The following is a 22570-nucleotide window of genomic DNA, read 5'->3' on the forward strand; positions in this document are numbered from 1 at the left end:
TTTCCTGTGAGACGCCCCCTCGTCATCATCAGGCCCACTCCCCCCCCCCAAAAGGCACAAAAGTCACCGGCCCTATAAGATGACATACGGTTTATAAGAAGACCCCCGACTTTTAAGAAGATTTTACATTTTAACTGGAAAAGTTGGGGGGTCGTCTTATACGCCCAGTCGTCTTATACGCCGGAAAATACGGTATATAGAAAATAGAGATCACTCTTCCCTGTGATGCTAGACTGTGCATTGGGTGGGGGCTCTGGTGTTTAATGGTCAACCTGGCCTGAGACACGTATTTTTGCATAACAAGGAAGCGCCTCACGGCAACGCGCGTCTCCTGATTCTCCCCCTCCCGGCAATCACTAAATTGTATGTCTCGGTGGAGATTGTGGAACCCCTGACCTGAGCATGTTTCACATTCTTAACCTCCCGGCAGCGTGCGTCTCCCGATTCCCCCATACTGGTACTTACCACGCTGTGGCTCCGCACGCAACTCTGCCAAAAGCTGCGGGGTCTTATAGCGGAGGTCTGCCCACTTTTTACGCAGCTGCTGCGCACTGCGTCGGACGCCAAACCTCCTCTCCATCATGCGCCCAATGCGGCGCAGCACCTCCTGCTTGTGCAGGTTCGGGTGCGCAGGTCGACTATCCCGGCCCTCATAGTCAAGGGCATACATTTGGTGCACAAAAAATGCCATCTCTGGCCGCCCCAGAGGAGCTGAACGCTGACGCGCCGCCATTTTGCCCTCAAAAACGCTCAACCACCTAACCACGCCCAGAGGAGGTCCTTGACTCATGCCGCGCGATCAACATCGCTATAGCGTCTCCGTTTCAGCACTGCGTCGCGATTGTGACGCCAACTCCAGAAATACCTTTTTGGCGTTCTCGTTATCAATCCGCAGCGCTCATCGTCTTTGTTTCAGTGTTTATGTGGCTTGGGCATCCATGGGGTATGGCTGTTGTGTCAACACTGTTTTATTTGACATGTACATGTATAGAACCTTAAATTATAATGTTTACTTTTTTGGTGAGCGAATGCAGCTTTGGACACGCAACGCAGAATGCAAATGTAAACGCATTACCTCTGCAGCGTTTTGTGACACATGCATTAACTTTTTAAATGTTTTTAGGGGCACCAAAAAACAGCGTCGTGTGGTGTCCTCTGCACAATCGCGACGCAGTGCTGAAACGGAGACGCTATAGACATGTCAGAGTATCGCACCCCTGTAAAGTGTGATCTCTATTTTATGTTTCAGTATATTGTTAGCTTTGATCTGCAGCACTCAACTGTTGTGTGTAAACATTGCGATTCTTTACTTTAGGTGTAGAGAGACAGCGGCGGCAAGTGATACAAGCCATTGCCACCAGTACCCCATCTTCTGACACCAGTGGGAGCCCACAGTCCGTGACATCACGTAAGTTTAACAATCATTGATTGGTTTTTTGTTTAACAGCATACGGGACATAAGAGGGTAGCTGAAATATTTGAAGACATTACCGGCGCAGTAATGACCAGGCGGCCTTCCTCACCTCCACCATCTGTTGCGACAATGCACCCTCGCACCCCTGTGAAGTGTGATATTAATTATCAGTTTCAGTATATTGTTACCTTTGATCTGCAGCACTCTACATGTGTTTTTAAAGGTTTCGTATGTTTACTTTATGTGTAGAGAGACAGCGGCGGCAACGTATACCAGCCATAGCCAGCAGTACAACACCTTCCGCCAGCAGTGGGAGCCCACAGCCCGGGACGTCACGTAAGTTAACAATAATTGATTGCTATTTTTTTACCTGCATACGTGACATAAGAGGGTAGCGGAAATATTTGAATACATTACAGACGCAGTAATGACCCAGCGGCCTACTATGCCTCCACCATCTTTAGAGAGCAGACGGCCTCGCACCCCTACACCACCCTCAACACCTCACTTCCGCCACTCCTCTTCCTCCCCCGGGTCGGCGGCATTCTCCCCAGAAGCTACCATACGTAAGTGACCAAAACAGCGAGCGCTTCCCAACGGCGTGTTCCATAGTTAACCAGATCTGTTATTATTTCCTTTTAGGTGCTGCAGCAGTGGCCAGATCGCTGGGATGGGAAGTAAGCAGCTCTGGTTCTGGCAATGAAGAACCGGCGTCCCTTCTCCGTAAGTATCAAGATAATACGAGTGGTTATCTGCGAGATGTCACAATAGACAACTAAAAATGTAAAATGTAATAAAATAAACATGGCCCTGTGGGGCCAGACCAAATTTAAATTTACAACACACTATGGTCGTGCCCCAGAGGTCGAGATGTATTTTCAGCGGAATCACCGTCAGTTCTCCAACCTCTTCTATCCACAGAACCGCCCAACATTGAGAGAGCTCATGGCGAGACAATTGCGCCTGGAGCGGACAGCAGCGCTCCTGCAGCAGACAGCAGTGATCCTCCAGGCTCAAGTAGAGCAGCAGGGCGTGACGCTGCGACACCTGTTGGGCCGTGGAAGGAGATAATTTTTTTTTGTTTTTTTTGGTTATGTAATATTTTGTTGTTAAATACCAAGAAATTGTTACAAAAAAACAAAAAATCTTCGCATTCTTTCTTTAATGTTTACCAAGATATAAGGGTTAACAGCACCATTTTATAGGCATCTCATCTCATTTAAAGTAATTTAGAGAGGTTTATATGATTTAAAATACGATTGTGTGTGGGTAAACCATTGTTTGGGTGCATGCATGGCAGAGCTTGAAATGGAAGGAAGTCGCCATTTGACTTTGGAATGCAATCTAGACCGATCGCTATAACGTAGTATCCCGTCAATGGGGATTATAGAGTCACAGGACACCTTGACGGCATAGGACGTCATATGAGGACCACTTTATCTAAACTGAAAAACCAAGAATTACGGGAGTAATAAATACAATTTAATTTTATTACACAAAAGTTAGTGACCTGCTCGCCATATTAAATTGTGGACACGAAAGCATATCCTACATATTGTTGAGTAAACAGCAAAGCAAAAAGAAATATTTTTTTTAGACAGCGCAATCCTGCCAGGTTACAGCTCCAGAACCATTAAAGTACTGACAGTATTTTTCTCGACAGTCCCTTGCATCGTCTGCCTGTCTGCCAGATCCAAGTGCTTGAAGAGCTGTTAAATTATCAGGTTGTGTACGCCATTCCCCAGGCACAATATCTCCGGTTCTTGGGTCCACTGCATCAATGAATGAAGGAGGAGAATAGGAGCTGGTATCATGACGTCTCAGGAAATTATGGAGCACACAGCATGCCAAAACCACAAAGTCTATAGACGGCAGCTTCAAGTTGATAGCTGTGTGGAACACTCTAAACCGATTTGCCATAATCCCAAAGGCATTTTCAACCACACGACGGGCCCTCGACAACCGGTAATTATAGATTCGGCGCTCCCGTGTGAGTGTTCTCTGCGCAAATGGCTTCAGCAAATGTGGATGAAGAGGGAAAGCTTCATCAGCGATGAAAACAAAATTGAGGTTTGCTTTTGTGTCTTCATTTATTGGCAACTGCAGTTGATTGTTCCTCAAGCGTTCCCCAAATGAAGTGTGTTCAAAAACACCACCGTCGGAGACTCGACCATTCATGCCAACATCCACATCTACGAACTCATAGTTTGCATTGACAAGGGCCATGAGGATCACACTGAAATATCCTTTGTAGTTGAAAAAAAAGGATCCAGAGTTGGCTGGTTGCGTGATGCGCACATGCTTTCCGTCTAATGCGCCACCGCAGTTTGGAAACTGCCACAGCTGATCAAAATCGGAAGCAATCCTCTTCCAGTCCTCCGCCGTCTTGGGAAATTGCAAGATAAGAAGGAAACATGTACAAATTAGGTCAAATATCTTGTTGTGCACATACACTCTCATGTGGACATCCTAGAGTGATTGACGCGCAGTATGGATTAGTATAAAAAAAGTCAACAATCCTGAATATGCAGGCAGCCTTTTTATCAGACGGCTTCACTGACTGAGAGGGGGTGCTAAACAATATATCGAAATAATATCACCTATAAAATTACGTTGGGAGCAGCAAATAAAAGAAGGGTGGCGCAGGATTGTAGCAGCACATGTCAGAATGGAGCCGCAAAATGGGAGCAGCACATGTCAGAATGGAGGCGCAGGATCGCAGCAGCACATGTCAGAATGGGGCCGCAGGATTGGAGCAGCTCATGATAGGATGGCAAACAGATACCAATAGAAATGTGCGCCGCCAGGGCGTAGAACGGGTTACATAGCTAGTATAATATATCAACATGACACAGCATCCCAAATTAAATAGTAGTACCTCCATATAATGCCTTAAGCTCAGCACAATGGCCTCGCATGTCTCCGGAATCACAACTCTGAGGAAAGGTCTGGAAACAGCTGCGGAAAACTGCAAATCCTGAAGAGACCTTCCTGTAGCCAGGAACCGCAGTGTCACCGCCAACCTTTCATCCACGGGCACGGCTGCACGCATCGGCGTATCACGCCTTTGTATGAGGGGCGTAACAGCAGACAGTATTATCTTGAATGATTCCTCTGACATCCTAAGGTAGTTTCGGAAATCATGAGGGTTATTATCACGTAACTCTCTTATGAGACCCATGTGTGACAATGTGGATCTTTTCTGCAGCCAGCTCCGGGTCCACATGCGACGTTTTCGTTTAGGACGTCTCTCCTCTTGGAGACGTGCTGCCTCAAATAACAGGGCAGCAGCAACGACTGAACTCTCATCGGAAGTGAGCATACTTCCTAAAAAAGAAAACAAACGTACAATAAATACACGTGCTTACAAAACAATATTTTGACCGTTGATCTAATATCTATATATGTTACTACTGGCATTAAATGGGGCAGTCAACCATCTCGATCTGTAAAAGGATTAATTAATTGGGCCACGCTACAGCTGTGTACCTGAGGTTCTCTGGCCTACCCTACTCTCCATAAAGGAACAATCGACCACGCTCCAGCGTTTATCCCCGTTGAAGCGCAACATCTGATACGCTGTAGCGTTATACATACCTTTTGCGGTAAAAGTCTGTAGTTATAGTAGTTATCAAAGTCCAGGGAATTCAGCAAATTTACGTGCTCCAGAGAGAAATGAATAGAGCGCTCGACAGCTCCGGTTTTATCCGCAGGGAACAATAGTCCTTTGTCTGTCGAATGAGCGCACAGTATTGTACTGCCCAATCAGCACACAGGAGGTGGAGAATTTAGCGCTCCTACGTAGCCAGCTCCTCCGCCCTTTACATCGTATACAATATCGTGCACACCTTTGTCACACCATGCGATCATGCCGCCACAGCGGGACACTAGACGACGAAAGAAAGTTTCAAACGATATGCTACAACGTACGATTCTCAGCGGGGATCCGGATCGCAGTAGCGTGTCAGACACAACAATATCGTAACGATATCGCTAGAACATCACGAATCGTGCCGTCGTAGCGATGAAAATTTCACTGTGTGCCGGTACCCTTAACCCCTTCATGACCCAGCCTATTTTGGCCTTAATGACCTTGCCGTTTTTTGCAATTCTGACCAGTGTCCCTTTATGAGGTAATAACTCAGGAACGCTTCAACGGATCCTAGCGATTCTGAGATTGTTTTTTCGTGACATATTGGGCTTCATGTTAGTGGTAAATTTAGGTCGATAATTTTTGAGTTTATTTGTGAAAAAAACGGAAATTTGGCAAAAAATTTGAAAATTTCGCAATTTTCACATTTTGAATTTTTATTCTGTTAAACCAGAGAGTTATGTGACACAAAATAGTTAATAAATAACGTTTCCCACATGTCTACTTTACATCAGCACAATTTTGGAAACAATTTTTTTTTTTGCTAGGAAGTTATAAGGGTTAAAATTTGACCAGTGATTTCTCATTTTTACAACAAAATTTACAAAACCATTTTTTTTAGGGACCACCTCACATTTGAAGTCATTTTGAGGGTTCTATATGGCTGAAAATACCCAAAAGTGACACCATTCTAAAAACTGCACCCCTCAAGGTGCTCAAAACCACATTCAAGAAGTTTATTAACCCTTCAGGTGTTTCACAGCAGCAGAAGCAACATGGAAGGAAAAAATGAACATTTAACTTTTTAGTCACAAAAATGATCTTTTAGCAACAATTTTTTTATTTTCCCAAGGGTAAAAGGAGAAACTGGACCACGAAAGTTGTTGTCCAATCTGTTCTGAGTACGCTGATACCTCATATGTGGGGGTAAACCACTGTTTGGGCGCACGGCAGAACTCGGAAGGGAAGGAGCGCCATTTGACTTTTTGAATGAAAAATTGGCTCCAATCTTTAGCGGACACCATGTCGCGTTTGGAGAGCCCCCGTGTGCCTAAACATTGGAGCTCCCCCACAAGTGACCACATTTTGGAAACTAGACCCCCCAAGGAACTTATCTAGATGCATAGTGAGCACTTTAAACCCCCAGGTGCTTCACAAATTGATCCGTAAAAATGAAAAAGTCCTTTTTTTTCACAAAAAAATTATTTTAGCCTCAATTTTTTCATTTTCACATGGGCAACAGGATAAAATGGATCCTAAATTTTGTTGGGCAATTTCTCCTGAGTACACCAATACCTCACATGTGGGGGTAAACCACTGTTTGGGCACATGGTAAGGCTCGGAAGGGAAGGAGCGCCATTTGACTTTTTGAATGGAAAATTATCTCCATCGTTAGCGGACACCATGTCGCGTTTGGAAAGCCCCTGTGTGCCTAAACATTGGAGCTCCTCCACAAGTGACCCCATTTTGGAAACTAGACCCCCCAAGGAACTCATCCAGAGGCATAGTGAGCACTTTAAACCCCCAGGTGCTTCACAAATTGATCCGCAAAAATGAAAAAGTACTTTTTTTTCACACAAAATTTCTTTTAGCCTCAATTCTTTCATTTTCACATGGGCAACAGGATAAAATGGATCCTAAAATTTGTTGGGCAATTACTCCTGAGTATGCCGAAACCTCATATGTGGGGGTAAACCACTGTTTGGGTGCACGGCAAGGCTCGGAAGGGGAGGCGTGCCATTTGACTTTTTGAATGGAAAATTAGCTCCAATCGTTAGCGGACACCATGTCGCGTTTGGAGAGCCCCTGTGTGCCTAAACATTGGAGCTCCCCTACAAGTGACCCCATTTTGGAAACTAGACCCCCCAAGAAACTTATCTAGATGCATAGTGAGCACTTATAACCCCCAGGTGCTTCACAGAAGTTTATAACGCAGAGCCGTGAAAATAAAAAAATAATTTTTCTTTCCTCAAAAATGATTTTTAGCCCAGAATTTTTTATTTTCCCAAGGGTAATAGGAGAAATTGGACCCCAAATGTTGTTGTCCAGTTTGTTCTGAGTACGATGATACCCCATATGTGGGGGTAAACCACTGTTTGGGTGCACGGCAGGGCTCGGAAGGGAAGGCACGCCATTTGGCTTTTTGAATGGAAAATTAGCTCCAATCATTAGCGGACACCATGTCGCGTTTGGAGAGCCCCTGTGTGCCTAAACATTGGAGCTCCCGCACAAGTGACCCCATTTTGGAAACTAGACCTCCCAAGGAACTAATCTAGATGTGTGGTGAGCACTTTGAACCCCCAAGTGCTTCACAGAAGTTTATAACGCAGAGCCATGAAAATAAAAAATAATTTTTCTTTTCTCAAAAATGATTTTTTAGCCCACAATTTTTTATTTTCCCAAGGGTAACAGGAGAAATTGGACCCCAAAAGTTGTTGTCCAGTTTCTCCTGAGTACGCTGATACCCCATATGTGGGGGTAAACCACTGTTTTGGCACACGTCGGGGTTCGGAAGGGAAGTAGTGACGTTTTGAAATGCAGACTTTGATGGAATGCTCTGCGGGCGTCAGGTTGCGTTTGCAGAGCCCCTGATGTGCCTAAACAGTAGGAACTCCCCACAATTGACTCCATTTTGGAAACTAGACCCCCAAGGGAACTTATCTAGATGTGTAGTGAGCACTTTGAACCCCAAAGTGCTTCACAGAAGTTTATAACGCAGAGCCGTGAAAATAATAAATGTGTTTCCTTTCCTCAAAAATATTTTTTTAGCCCAGAATTTTTTTTTTTTGCAAGAGTAACAGGAGAAATTGGACCCCAAAAGTTGTTGTCCAGTTTCTCCTGAGTACGCTGATACCCCATATGTGGGGGTAAACCACTGTTTGGGCACATGCCGGGGCTCGGAAGGGAAGTAGTGACGTTTTGGAATGCAGACTTTGATGGAATGGTCTGCGGGCATCATGTTACGTTTGCAGAGCCCCTGATATGCCTAAACAGTAGAAACCCCCCACAAGTGACCCCATTTTGGAAACTAGACCCCCCAAGGAACTTATCTAGATGTGTGGTGAGCACGTTCAACCCCCAAGTGCTTCACAGAAGTTTACAACGCAGAGCCGTGAAAATAAAAAATCATTTTTCTTTCCTCAAAAAAGATGTTTTAGCAAGCAATTTTTTATTTTCACAAGGGTAACAGGAGAATTTGGACCCCAATATTTGTTGCCCAGTTTGTTGTGAGTACGCTGATACCCCATATGTGGGGGTAAACCACTGTTTGGGCACACGTCAGGGCTCGGAAGGGAAGTAGTGACATTTGAAATGCAGACTTTGATGGAATGGTCTGCGGGCGTCACATTGCATTTGCAGAGCCCCTGATGTGCCTAAACAGTAGAAACACCCCACAAGTGACCCCATTTTGGAAACTAGACCCCCGAAGGAACTTATCTAGATGTGTGGTGAGCACTTTCAACCCCCAAGTGCTTCACAGAAGTTTATAACGCAGAGCCGTGAAAATAAAAAATAATTGTTCTTTCCTCAAAAATTATGTTTTAGCAAGTAATTTTTTATTTTTGCAAGGGTAACAGGAGAAATTAGACCCCATCAGTTGTTGCCCAGTTTGTCCTGAGTACGCTGGTACCCCAAATGTGGGGGTAAACCACTGTTTGGGCGCACGTCGGGGCTTGGAAGGGCGGGAGCACTATTTGACTTTTTGAACGCAAGATTGGCTGGAATCAATGGTGGCGCCATGTTGCGTTTGGAGACCCCTGATGTGCCTAAACAGTGGAAACCCCTCAATTCTAACTTCAACACTAACCCCAACACACCCCTAATCCTAATCCCAACTGTAGCCATAACCCTAATCACAACCTTAACCCCAACACACCCCTAACCACAACCCTAACCGCAACACACCCGTAACCCTAATTCCAACCCTAATCCTAACCCTAATCCCAACCATAACCCTAATCCCAACCCTAACCACAACTGTAACCCCAACACACCCCTAACCCTATCCGTAACCCTAACCACAAGCCTAATCTTAACCCTATTTCAAACCCTAGCCCTAATTCCAACCCTAACTCTAATTCCAACCCTAACCCTAAGGCTATGTGCCCACGTTGCAGATTCGTGTGAGATTTTTCCGCACGATTTTTGAAAAATCTGTAGGTAAAAGGCACTGCGTTTTACCTGCGGATTTACAGCAGATTTCCAGTGTTTTTTTTGTGCAGATTTCACCTGCGGATTCCTATTGAGGAACAGGTGTAAAACGCTGCGGAATCCGCACAAAGAATTGACATGCTGCGGAAAATACAACGCAGCGTTTCTGCACGGAATTTTCCGCACCATGGGCACAGCGGATTTGGTTTTCCTTAGGTGTACATGGTACTGTAAACCTGATGGAAAACTGCTTCGAATTCGCAGCGGCCAATCCGCTGCGGATCCGCTGCCAATCCGCGGCCAATCCGCTGCGGATCCGCTGCCAATCCGCGGCCAATCCGCTGCGGATCCGCTGCGGATCCGCTGCCAATCCGCTGCGGATCCGCGGCCAATCCGCTGCGGATCCGCGGCCAATCCGCTGCGGATCCGCTGCCAATCCGCTGCGGATCCGCGGCCAATCCGCTGCGGATCCGCGGCCAATCCGCTGCGGATCCGCTGCCGATCCGCGGCCGATCCGCTGCGGATCCGCGGCCGATCCGCTGCGGATCCGCTGCCGATCCGCGGCCGATCCGCTGCCGATCCGCTGCCGATCCGCGGCCGATCCGCTGCCGATCCGCTCTGTGTGCACATGCCATAACCCTACCCCTAACCCTACCCGTAACCCTAACCCTACCCCTAACCCTACCCCTAGTTCTAACCCTAACCCTAGTGGAAAAAGAAAAAAAAATATTTTCTTTATTTTATTATTGCCCCTACCTATGGGGGTGATAAAGGGGGGGGGTTATTTATTATTTTTTTATTTTGATCGCTGTGATAGAACCTACCACAGCGATCAAAATGTACCTCTAATGAATCTGCCGGCCGGCGGGCGCACTGAGCATGCGCCTGCCATTTTGGAAGATGGCAGCGCCCATGATGGAGGCGGACGGGGACCGGGAGCCTCGGTAAGTATAAGGGGGGGGAGATCGGGGCACGAGGGGGGCGTCGGAGCACGGGGGGTGACATAGGAGCAGGGGGGGAGCGGGCAGGAGGACGGGGGAGCGGACAGCAGGACGGGGGAGCCGGCAGGCGGACGGAGGGGACCGGACCCTATAACGGAGCACTGGGGGGGCGATCGGTGGGGTGTGGGGGGGTCACATTAGTGTTTCCAGCCATGGCTGATGATATTGCAGCATCGGCCATGGCTGGATTGTAATATTTCACCAGTTTTTTAGGTGAAATATTACAAATCGCTCTGATTGGCAGTTTCACTTTCAACAGCCAATCAGAGCGATCGTAGCCACGGGGGGGTGAAGCCACCCCCCCTGGGCTGAAGTACCACTCCCCCTCTCCCTGCAGATCGGGTAAAATAGGAGTTAACCCTTTCACCCGATCTGCAGGGATGCGATCTTTCCATGACGCCACATAGGCGTCATAGGTCGGATTGGCACGGGTTTTCATGACGCCTACGTGGCGTCAAAGGTCGGGAAGGGGTTAATCTCGCGTCTTTGCTCCCTTTAGAGTCTGAGGGGGGTACCATACCTGAGGAAACTGCACTCTCCAACTCCTTTGACCCATCAGTCAATGCATGATTGTGTACAATTAATGGAACAAGAGACTCAGGGCTTACGTAATGTACGTGACAAGCCACTCTGTAATGCTACATTTGAACTTTTCATAGATGGCAGTAGATATGCAGATATGAATGGACAATTTCATACAGGTTATGCGGTAGTAACTCAGCATGAAGTGCTGAAAGCAGAACCTCTCCCTGCTAATCAGTCTGCACAAGAAGCAGAACTTACGGCATTGGTTGAAGCTCTAAAAATAGCCAAAGATCAGACAGCAAACATATACACTGATTCCAGATATGCACATGGCATTATTTTCGATTTTGGCGTAATATGGAGAGCCAGAGGTTATATGACTGCTTCAGGCCAACCTGTTAAACATGCCTCCCTCATTAGACAGATTCTGGAGGCAGCACAAGAAACTAAAGAAATAGCGGTGATAAAGGTAGCTGCACATGTGAGACTCGACACCGAGGAAGCCAGGGGTAACGATAAAGCCGACAAAGCAGCAAAACAGGCAGCACGTAAACCCTTACATCATGCCCACACACTAAATAGCTCTGAAGATGATGAGGAGAGATTGAAGGAAGCTCAGAAACAGGTAGACGACGAAGAACGAGGGCAGTGGCAGAAAAAAGGGGCAGAAGATCAGCAAGGATTATGGAAAAAAGGAACTTTGTTGTGTTTACCCAGAGCCTGGTACCCCGCAGTGGCGAGTGACCTCCACCTACCTACGCATGTATCGGTAAACGGTATGACGCTCAAGGTAAAAGAAAGGTGGTTGGCTCCAGGCTTTGGTAATTTCGCTCGGAAAATCATGCGCTATATGCCTGGCACACAATCCAGGTCAGACCATTAAAACCCCTACCAAGCATCATGTAAGACCACTGTATCCCTTTCAAAGACTCCAGATCGACTACATCCAGCTTCCTAGGTACAATGGATACGAATATGTGCTTGTGTGTGTGGACATGTTCTCAGGGTGGCCAGAGGCTTATTTAGTTCGTAAAGCCTCAGCAAAAACTACTGCCATTAAAGTAGCACATGAACTGATACCCCGTTACGGCATGCCTGAGGTGATCGAGTCAGATAGGGGTACCCATTTTACTGGAGAAATATTCCAGAATGTTATGAAAATGTTGGGAGTAGAAAACCAGTTTCACACTCCGTATCACTCACAGAGTTCAGGTAAAGTGGAAAGATTAAATGGAACAATAAAATTAAAAATCCAGAAGGCCATGGCAGAAACAGGAAAGCCTTGGACCGAGTGTCTACCACTTGCCCTGTATTCCATCCGAAACGCCCCAAGGGGGAAGGCTAAGCTGTCACCACATGAGATTCTTTTTGGTAGAGCAGCAAATTTGGGTTGTTATTTTCCACAACAACTGATGTTGAATACTGAGACTTTAACTGCTTATGTACAAGAATTACAAAAACGTTTAACTAAAGTGCATTCGCAAGTTTTTGCTTCCCTTCCAGATCCAGAAAATCTCGAAGGAGGCCACAAGTTGGAACCTGGTGATCAAATCTACGTGAAAAGACACACCAGAAAGACTCTGGAACCGAGATTTGACGGACCTTTCCAAGTCCTGTTAACAACTCCAACAGCAGTCAAACTTGAAGGAAAGGCATCATGGATACATGCAAGCCATTGCAAAAAAGCAGTATAAGACTCATGATATTGATGTTAATAATGTTAACCTCAACGGAGGCATGGGAAAGATTTAATTCTCTAGCCCCTTTGAACAATAGATTCGTACAACATCATAGAAAATTAGTGCATGATTTGTTAAATAATAAGCAACCCCTGGCAGATTGTTGGATCTGTACCCATTCACCAGTATCAGCCACAAGTATACCTTTTCTAGCAGTTCCCGTGTCAGCTGAAGAAATATTCGCTTGGCCTAATTGTTTAGACAACCTGGCCAACAACCAACCTGGCAATACTAGACTATGGAATACTACAATCGCCATACCAGTTGTGGGATGGGTAGAATTTCCTTGGTGGCAGGGCAATCTTACAGGAAAAATAGGCAACTTACAATATTTAGCACTCAGAGGAGGAGCATGGGTACCTAGGAATAAGACTGGATTAACTGATTTAGGACAGGTCCCCACTGAAAATCTACAGCTCAGTTTCAGTACAACCACCCCTTCCTCTGATGCTTTCAAACCTACAGTATTGGAAAGGTACATACATAATAGAAAATGGGAACATTCCGAGTAGTTCCCCCAAGGTGATGCAAACAGTTGTACAAGTAAGCCGGGGAACCTGGTTTGTAATGAATCCGATGAGTATGTCAACGGAATGCATGTATGTGGGAATCCCGCAGCCGGGTACTGTAGCCCCTTGGGACAAAAACCCTCTTGGTGTATGCTTCAGAATGTATCTAGTTTTGTGGATTTGGCTCACAGATTGGTATTGCAGCACTCAGCTTTGTGGGATCTGCCTGAGGGTACATTTTGGATATGCGGAGAAGGAGCATATAAATGGCTTCCCGTAGGTATAAAGGGTACTTGTACATTAGGACGCCTAACCCCGGCTACTTTCATAATTTCGAACAAACAAGTGAATATGCAAGCCGTGCCCAAGCACACACTGTATAAAAGAGCTGCAGATAACTCACCACGTCCCTCGGGGAGGCCACATATAGTACAAATGGGAATTCCCAACAAAATTGCTAGTACCATTTTTATTTATCCTATGTTAACACAGATGTGGGATAAATTAGTTAGAGCCACGGATTATCTAGATGACCAGATTTGGGATATATTGGACATATTGAATACTAGTATAGCTGTACAGAATCAGCTTATAATAGTCACTAACCAACATACCCTGGTATTGGATTACCTAACTGCCTCACAAGGGGGTATGTGTCAAATCATCGGACCCACCTGCTGTCATTATATAGACCCGAATAGTACTATGAGTATGAGATTTAAATTAGAAGACGTACAACGACTCAGGGATCAGTATGACAAAGACAATGACCAAAATAAGGATAGCTGGTGGTCAGATACCTTTTCTTTTTTTAACCCGGCCAATTGGTTCAGGGGGATCGGTGGGTGGGTTACCGGGATTATGCAAAGCCTAATACATACAGTTATAGTTATTGTAATTATATATGTATTATTCAAGGTTGTACTCAAGGGTATCTCGGTATGCACAAATAAATTTTGTGTAATGGATGCGAGAATATAAAGTTTTTTTTTTTTTGTAATATCACAAAAAGAATGACTAAAATAATCGTCTATATGACAAGGTTTTGAATGGAATATGTCAAAGGGGGGATTGTGAAGAGCGGAACAAAAATGGTTACCTCAATGAACCAAAAAGAATTTGTGATCAATATTGACCTGTCCATTCAAGGACATTTTAGCTATAGTGTGAAATCCTATTTTTTGTTTGTGAAACTGCCACTTAGGCGAAACTGAAACTGTACTGTTTTGTTTGTTGTGAAACTATCACATAGCCGAAACTGTTTTTTTTGTCTTCTCTTTTCTCTCTTTGTTTAAACAAGCAAAACTTGTATAACCACTGAAACTACCTGTACAACTATATAAAGAGGGGATAGCACCTTGAAGGCAGGCGTGCTTCAAAGGCTTCCCAGTGATATACTATACGAGACGTGTCTTGTGTATTATTTCTGGTGATTCCCCACTTCCAAAGGCTTCTCCGACTGAGTGTGGTCCCGACAATACAGATGGAGCAGCCACTGGCAACAGAGGTGAATGCACTGTCACCTGAGATGAATACACTGGTAGCTGAGGTGGAGCAGCCACTGGGACCGGAGATTAATATTCTGGCACCTGAGGTGAATTCACTGGTAGCTGAGGTGAATGCACTGGCTGCTGAGGTGAATGCGCTGGTAGCTGAGGTGAATGCACTGGTAGCTGAGGTGAATGCACTGGTAGCTGAGGTGAATGCACTGGCTGCTGAGGTGAATGCGCTGGTAGCTGAGGTGAATGCACTGGTAGCTGAGGTGAATGCACTGGCTGCTGAGGTGAATGCACTGGCTGCTGAGGTGAATGCACTGGCTGCTGAGGTGAATGCACTGGCTGCTGAGGTGAATGCACTGGTAGCTGAGGTGAATGCACTGGTAGCTGAGGTGAATGCACTGGTAGCTGAGGTGAATGCACTGGTAGCTGAGGTGAATGCACTGGCTGCTGAGGTGAATGCACTGGTAGCTGAGGTCTATACCCTGGCAGCTGAGATGCAGCAGCCACTGTCACCTGAGGTGAATGCACTTGTAGCTGAGGTAAATTCACATCAGGTGCCAGTGTAGCAGTTTAGTGGCAGCGGAGGTGCTACACTGGCAGGCGCAGCTGAGCAGGGCCAGCCACTGGCAGCTATGGTGGAGCAGTACAGCCTGGCAGTGGCGCGCAGTTATTGTCAGGTGAGGCAGTGCGGTGAGTGGCCGCTCGGTACCTCAGCTGGCCCGCTTGAACCCCACATACGCGCCTTGTGCAGGGGCTATTCCCCTGAATCCCCCCAGTGTACAGCACAGAGCCATGGTCCCCTGGCCAGGCGCCGCTTGATGACGCGCTGTCTCCTCCTCCTCCTCCTCCCTGCCCTGGGCTGGAGAGTCGGCTGGCTGCTGGCGGGGCGTTGCGCACGGTGAGAGCGCGTCGTTCGGTGGCTGTCTCGGTTGCGCTCTGCGGAGTCATGTTCCTGAGCCCATCTGCCGAGCCTGAGGTAATAACTGTGCGTTCATGGAGCCGCCTGTTTCCCCTTCGTCCTCCGGTATGGCCGCTTCCTGCGCCTGATGCGCCCCAGCGCGCTTTCCCCGTCCGGCCTTTCGTGGGTATATAATGGCTGGTGCAGACCCTCAGTGGGCGCCCACTCTCTGCTGTGTGGATGGTGCAGCGGGAGGACTGGCAGCCTGCACCTGCTGCCCCCGGCGCCGCGTCAGTCCCGGGCTTCCTGTAATGGCACCGGCTGGGTTCCCTGCAGTCTGTCAGGCCAGTTGTCAGGCGCAGGAGAGCGGAGGGTGCAGAGCGCAGGTATAATGCTGCACGACCCCTCTGCCCTGGACCGTGCCCACCCAGGGGAATGTAGACCAGCACCCCATGACTTGCCCAGAAGAGCCGGGGCACAGGGCGCTTCTCCAGTGCTGTGTGCGCAATGGTGGAGGCTGGAGCGCATGAGCACACAGTGCCCCCCGTGCCATTGTGCTGCAGCCTGCTGGGCACACAGGCGCCTCATGCCCACACACAGGTCCCGGGCATAGCAGGCGGTCACAGGGTGCTGCTGTGTATGACCTGGAGGACATGTTCACTCGTCCTGGTAGAAGTTCGGAAACTTTCTGTATTTATAATTCAAAAATGCTCCATGCTGTCAGTGACTAGAGCCCAACTCCTGCCCCTAACCCCATAGATCGCTGATGGGTCCCACTGCGGAGCGCAGGCGATCCACCAAGCTGATCACCCTAGAACGCCGCTCTTTTCTGGGCCTAAATAAGAATGGTTCCCACTCACTGGCAGCAAGCAGCGCTCCCGAAAGTGATGCATTGAAACACATGGTTCATAAATACAAATAAAGGAGGATTATTCAGAGGCTTATGATATTAATATCAGTTGGCAGCTTTGCTTAAGGTCAGTATACCCCTACAATCCCAACATCAGCTATGGAGTTTAACTATTATGTACAATACTATGCTAATAAAATGGTTTACCCCTAAAACTCGTACCTTTTAGTGTTCTAGTTGTGTCCTTCCTGCTGCAGAAATGAAAGAGAATCTTCTCAGCAGGATTTCACTCCCAAACTATTTCACATGTACATGTAGCTCTTGCTAAGCCAAGCAGTAGCTTGACCTGGCCAGTCCATTCCTCTATTACTGAGAAATCAGCATTTTAAAGAATATGCAAATGAGGCTGAAGTGCTTTCAGTGGGTGTAAGCACTACCCAAGATTCTTCTGTCAACCTCTCTATTCCTCACGATGCTTCCTTCAGCTTGACAGTTCATTTGCTTGATGTTAAATAGCAAAGAAACTGTCGCTTATGTGGAAGATGGCCCTTGGCGGGGATTAGAACTCGAGAGAGTAGTGGCTTAGGAAGTGCTTCCACACATCGAAAGCACTTCAGTCTCGATTACATATTGATTCAAACAACAATTTCTCGGTAACCTGAATGGACAGGCTAGTTAAAGATATTGGTGGACTTGTCTTTGCAAGAGGTACATCTTCATATAAACTCTCTGGTGGTTGAAATAATGTTGAGCGATTATATTTGAATGCAATTGAATTCTCGAATACTACAAAATCCACATTCACCAAAATATGGATTTTTTTTTGTACTTTGCTTCTTCGGCTGCCATTTTGCTGAACTTGTAAAAGGTCTCCAAAAGGCTGAAAAAAAATTGTACGCACCACTCACTCAAGACTCACTCAGTCCTCACCATCACCCATCCTATCCTTGTATCTTTCTATCCCGAACATTCTGGTGAATCCCCAAACCTCTTGGGCAGGACTTCTGGCTCTGAATAGGGACCATTCTGCCCATGCTAGGTCTCTGCCCACATCGGAAGTCCTGGCCTTGTGTGAGAGGCCCATGGATTCAATGCCCTTGCCTATGATGGGAAGATAAGAGATGAAGACCAAGACAGGTGATGGTGAGGAATGGAGTGACTAGAGAGGGTTTTTTTTTTTTTTTACATTAATGTCGGGGAGTCTGATTAGAGACCAAAGAGCATTATAAGGGATAGTCAGTTTATGGAGAATAACTTCTCAGCTAATCGAATTTTCTGGAAAAATTCTTGTGAACAGGCAAATCCAAATTTTGCCTGTTCGTGTATTTCTACAGACTGATCTTCTTTAATCTAATAGGCTAATTAGCAGGGCTGTGTAGTCAGTATAAAATGGACCGACTGACTCCTAGAACTATATAATAAACTAGATGGTGGCCCGATTCTAACGCATCGGGTATTCTAGAATATGCATGTCCACGTAGTCTATTGCCCAGCGACGTAGTCTATTGCCCAGCGACGTAGTCTATTGCCCAGCGACGTAGTCTATTGCCCAGCGACGTAGTCTATTGCCCAGCGACGTAGTCTATTGCCCAGCGACGTAGTCTATTGCCCAGCGACGTAGTCTATTGCCCAGCGACGTAGTCTATTGCCCAGCGACGTAGTCTATTGCCCAGCCACGTAGTCTATTGCACAGCCACGTAGTATATTGCCCAGTTACCTAGTATACAGCACAGAGCCACATAGTATATTGCCCAGTGACGTAGTATATTGCCCAGTGACGTAGTATATTGCCCAGCCACGTAGTATATTGCCCAGCCACGTAGTATATTGCCCAGCGACGTAGTATATTGCCCAGCGACGTAGTATATTGCACAGCGACGTAGTATACAGCACAGAGCCACGTAGTATATTGCCCTGCCACGTAGTATATTGCCCAGCCACGTATGTCACAGGTTAAAAAATAAACATATACTCACCTTCCAAGGGGCCCCTTGTAGTTCTGTCGCCTGTGTTCGGTTCAGGCGGCAGCTTCCGGTCCGAGGGTGTGATGACGTCGCGGTCACATGACCGTGACGTCACGGCAGGTCCTTCTCGCGCAGGGCCTGCGATGACGTCGCGGTCACATGACTGTGACGTCATGGCAGGTCCTTCTCGCGCAGGCGTGCAGGGCCTGTGATAACGTTGCGGTCACATCACCGTGACGTCATGGCAGGTCCTTGTCACACACCAACCTTAGCACCGGAACCTGCCGCTTACATGGACCGGTCACCAGAAAGGCGGCGGAAGGTGAGTAATGATTTTTTTTTTTTTTAATTATTTTTAACATTAGATGTTTTTACTATTGAGGCTGCATAGGCAGCCTCAATAGTAAAAACTTGGTCACACAGGGTTAATAGCGGCGGTAACGGAGTGAGTTACCCGCGGCATAACGCGGTCCGTTACCACTGGCATTAACCCTGTGTGAGCCGTGACTGCGGGGAGTATGGAGCGGGCGCAGGGCACTGACTGCAGGGGAGTAGGGAGTGACTAATCGCACTGTGCCCGTCGCTGATTGGTCGCGGCAGCCATGACAGGCAGCTGGCGAGACCAATCAGCGAATGAATATCCGTAACGGAAGTTGCCGACAGTAAGACGGAAGTACCCCTTAGACAATTATATATATAGATTGGTACGGTAGTTCAATGCAGATTGCACTGTTAGGCTATGTGCACACGTATTTTTGAGGTCTGCGGATTTTTCTGTAGCGGATTTGAGAAATTTACCGTGGATTTTGTGCCGATTCCACCTGCGGTTTTACACCTGCAGATTCCTATTATGGAGCAGGTGTAAACCGCTGCGGAATCCGCACAAAGAATTGACATGCTGCTGAATGTAAACCGCTGCATTTCCGAGCGTTTTTTTCCGCAGCATGGGCACAGCGGTTTCTGTTTTCCATAGGGTTACATGGTACTGTAAACTCATGGGAAAACTGCTGCAAGACCCACAGCTGCGGATCCGCCGCAAAATCCGCAAAAAGTGCACATAGCCTAAATGTTTTAGTAAGAATTTGGGAAAATTGTGAAATGTCCTATAAATGTCTGTTCCGTTCCTGATCTAAGGATCTCTGCTTTTAGTTGAGATAAATCTGTGCTGCGCTTTATGTACATGCTCAGTAGTAAGGCAGTGCTGTGGAGTCAGTTGGGAGTGATGGAAATTGAAACGTCGAAGGTTTGGCTTACCTACTCCACAGCCATGCTAAATAGGGTGCTTGGTGCACCTTTGGCGTTACTAAACAGCTCAATGCACAGTTCCAGCCACTGATTTTGCATAGCCCTACTTCCTTCATTGATGCTTGACAGCATTAGCTTGCCTGGAGTAAGCACTGTCTACAGAGAGAGGTCAAGCCAACCAGCTATGTCAATCATCAGTGAGAAAGGCTGGGAATGCCTGAAACCAGCTGGCGGCTCAGAGAGGTTTAACCGTGCCAAGGAGTTCACTGAGCACACTAGCATATTTAAATTAAACTTCAGAATCTGCAGAATACTAAAGGTGCCTTTTAAAAAAAATTATTTTTATAGGGGCTATTGCACCTACAAGACTATGGGTCTGATTTATTATTTGATTTGCACCTAATTTTTTTTTCCATCTCGTTTTTTGTTTCATCTTTTTTTTTTTTTCATTTTTTCCTAATTCTTTTAATTTGCACCTTTTTTATAAAGTCTGTTTTATATGCCTTCCTGTTTTGTTTTTTTTTTATGTTCACCATTGTGGGTGGAGTTCGAGATTTCCAGATGTTTTCGACTTTTTACAAAAATCACAAAAATTGCTTGCAAATGTTCTCAAGTCAAAGAATCTACTATATAATTGTCTAAGGGTCACTTCCATCTTTCTGTCTGTCCTTCTGTCTGTCTGTCACGGAAATCCCAAGTCGCTGATTGGTCGCGGCAAAACGGCCACGACCAATCAGCGACGGGCACAGTCCGGCGGCAAAATCGCCGCTCCTTACTCCCCGCAGTCAGTGCCTGCTCCATAATCCCCTCCAGTCAGTGCTCACAAAGGGTTAATGGCAGCGTTAACGGACCGCATTATGCCGCGGTGTAACGCACTCTAACAGTGCTTTTAACCCTGCGTGACCAACTTTTTACTATTGATGCAGCCTATGCAGCATCAATAGTAAAAAGATCTAATGTTAAAAAAATAAAAAAATCATTATATACTCATACCCCGGATCCAGCCGAGGCCTTCCCCGCTCCTCGCGGCGCTCCGGTGACCGGTCCATGCATTGCGGTCTCGCGAAATGATGACGTAGTGGTCTCGCGAGACCGCTACGTCATCATCTCGCGAGACCGCAATGCACTCTTGGGACCAGAGCGTCGCGAGGAGCATCGGTAAATGCCTGGGCTGGATCCAGGGGCCGACGGAGGGTGAGTATATCACAATTTTTTTTATTTTAATTCTTTTTTTAACAGGGCTATGGTGCCCACATTGCTATATACTACGTGGGCAGTGTTAGATACTGCATGGGCTGTGGTATATACTACGTGGCTGTGCTATATACTACGTGGCTGTGCTATATGCTACGTGGCTGTGCAATATATTACGTGGCTGTGCAATATACTACGTGGCTGTACAATATATTACGTGGCTGGGCAATATACTGCGTGTCTGCTATATACTACGTGTCTGTGCTATATACTACATCGCTGTGGTATATACTACGTGAACTGTTATATACTGCATGGGCTGTGTTATATACTACGTCTCTGCTATATACTTCGTGGCTGTGCTATATACTACGTGGCTGGGCAATATACTACATCGCTGTGGTATATACTACGTGGCCTGTGTTGTATACTGCATGGGCAGTGTTATATACTACGTGGCTGTGCAATATATTACGTGGCTGGGCAATATATTACGTGGCTGGGCAATATACTACTTGGCTGTGCTATATACTACGTGTCTGTGCTATATTATTATTATTATTATTATTATTATTATTATTATTATTATACATTTTTATAGTGCCATTTATACCATGACGCTTTACATGTGAACGGGGCAAATATAGACAAGTACAATAAACAAGTCCCAGGGCCATTTTCCTGAAGCCCTGGGACGCAGAGTAGTGAATCTGCGCACGCGCGGCCTCAGCAAGATGGCCGCCGCCACCGGAAAATACCGTAACTCACCAGCGCTGCTGCTCTCCATCAATACCGGGCCGCGGATTCACCTCAAATATGGATGGGACCTGCTCACGCCATACAGCTCACCGTGCCACATCATGCCCGCACCTCTGTCGCCGCCACAATGCCGGTAAGCCTGCGTTCCGAATATAAGACGCACCCCCCATTTTCCTCACAATTTTTTTGGGAAAAAGTGCGTCTTATATTCCGAAAAATACGGTACTACGTGGCAATTTAAACCACGCTTCGCTAATTGGTCGCGGTCAGCCAGCCGAATCCTGTGTGTAAATTGCATTATTCTGAAAACTTCATAAATAAACTACCGTATATACTCGAGTATAAGCCGAGATTTTCAGCCCAAATTTTTGGGCTGAAAGTGCCCCTCTCGGCTTATACTCGAGTCATGATCGGTGGTGGGGTCGGCGGGTGAGGACTGTCATGTACTCACCTAGTTCCGGCGTTCCTGTCGCTCCCCCTGCCCGTCCCACGGTCTCCGGGTGCCGCAGCCTCTTCCCCTGAGCGGTCACGTGGGACCGCTCATTAGAGAAATGAATAGGCTGCTCCACCTCCCATAGGGGCGGAGCCGCCTATTCATTTCTCTAATGACGGTGCCGGTGACCGCTGATAGAGGAAGAGGCTGCGGCACCGAAGACCAGCTGTCCGGGGGAAGGAGCGGGACGCCGGGAGCAGGTAAGTATTACATATTCACCTGTCCTCGTTCCACACGCCGGGCGTCGCGCCATCTTCCCGGCGTCTCTCCGCTCTGACTGTGCAGGTCAGAGGGCGCGATGACGCATATAGTGTGCGCGCCGCCCTCTGCCTGATCAGTCAGTGCAGAGAGACGCCGGGACGGGATGCTGGGGAGCTGCAAGCAAAAGAGGTGAGTATGTGGTTTTTTTTATTGCAGCAGCAGCAATGGCACAGATTTATGTGGAGCATCTATGGGG

At 46.9% G+C, this 22570-nt stretch overlaps 1 protein-coding gene across 2 annotated transcripts in view; it reads left to right on the forward strand.

Moving 5' to 3' along the window:
- Positions 1–15469: 15469 nt before the first annotated feature.
- The window catches only part of ZNF800 (zinc finger protein 800), a 90921-nt gene continuing 83820 nt past the window's right edge, over positions 15470–22570 (forward strand). The window contains exon 1 of one of the 2 annotated variants that reach the window (XM_077264924.1): positions 15470–15686. In XM_077264924.1, coding sequence (XP_077121039.1) covers positions 15657–15686 — 30 coding nt within the window. In that variant the 5' untranslated portion in view covers positions 15470–15656. The remainder of the gene's footprint in view (positions 15687–22570) is intronic. The other variant, XM_077264923.1, reaches the window with a different exon arrangement.

This window comes from Ranitomeya variabilis, chromosome 5 (assembly GCF_051348905.1).
Source record: "Ranitomeya variabilis isolate aRanVar5 chromosome 5, aRanVar5.hap1, whole genome shotgun sequence".
NCBI lineage: Eukaryota > Metazoa > Chordata > Amphibia > Anura > Dendrobatidae > Ranitomeya > Ranitomeya variabilis.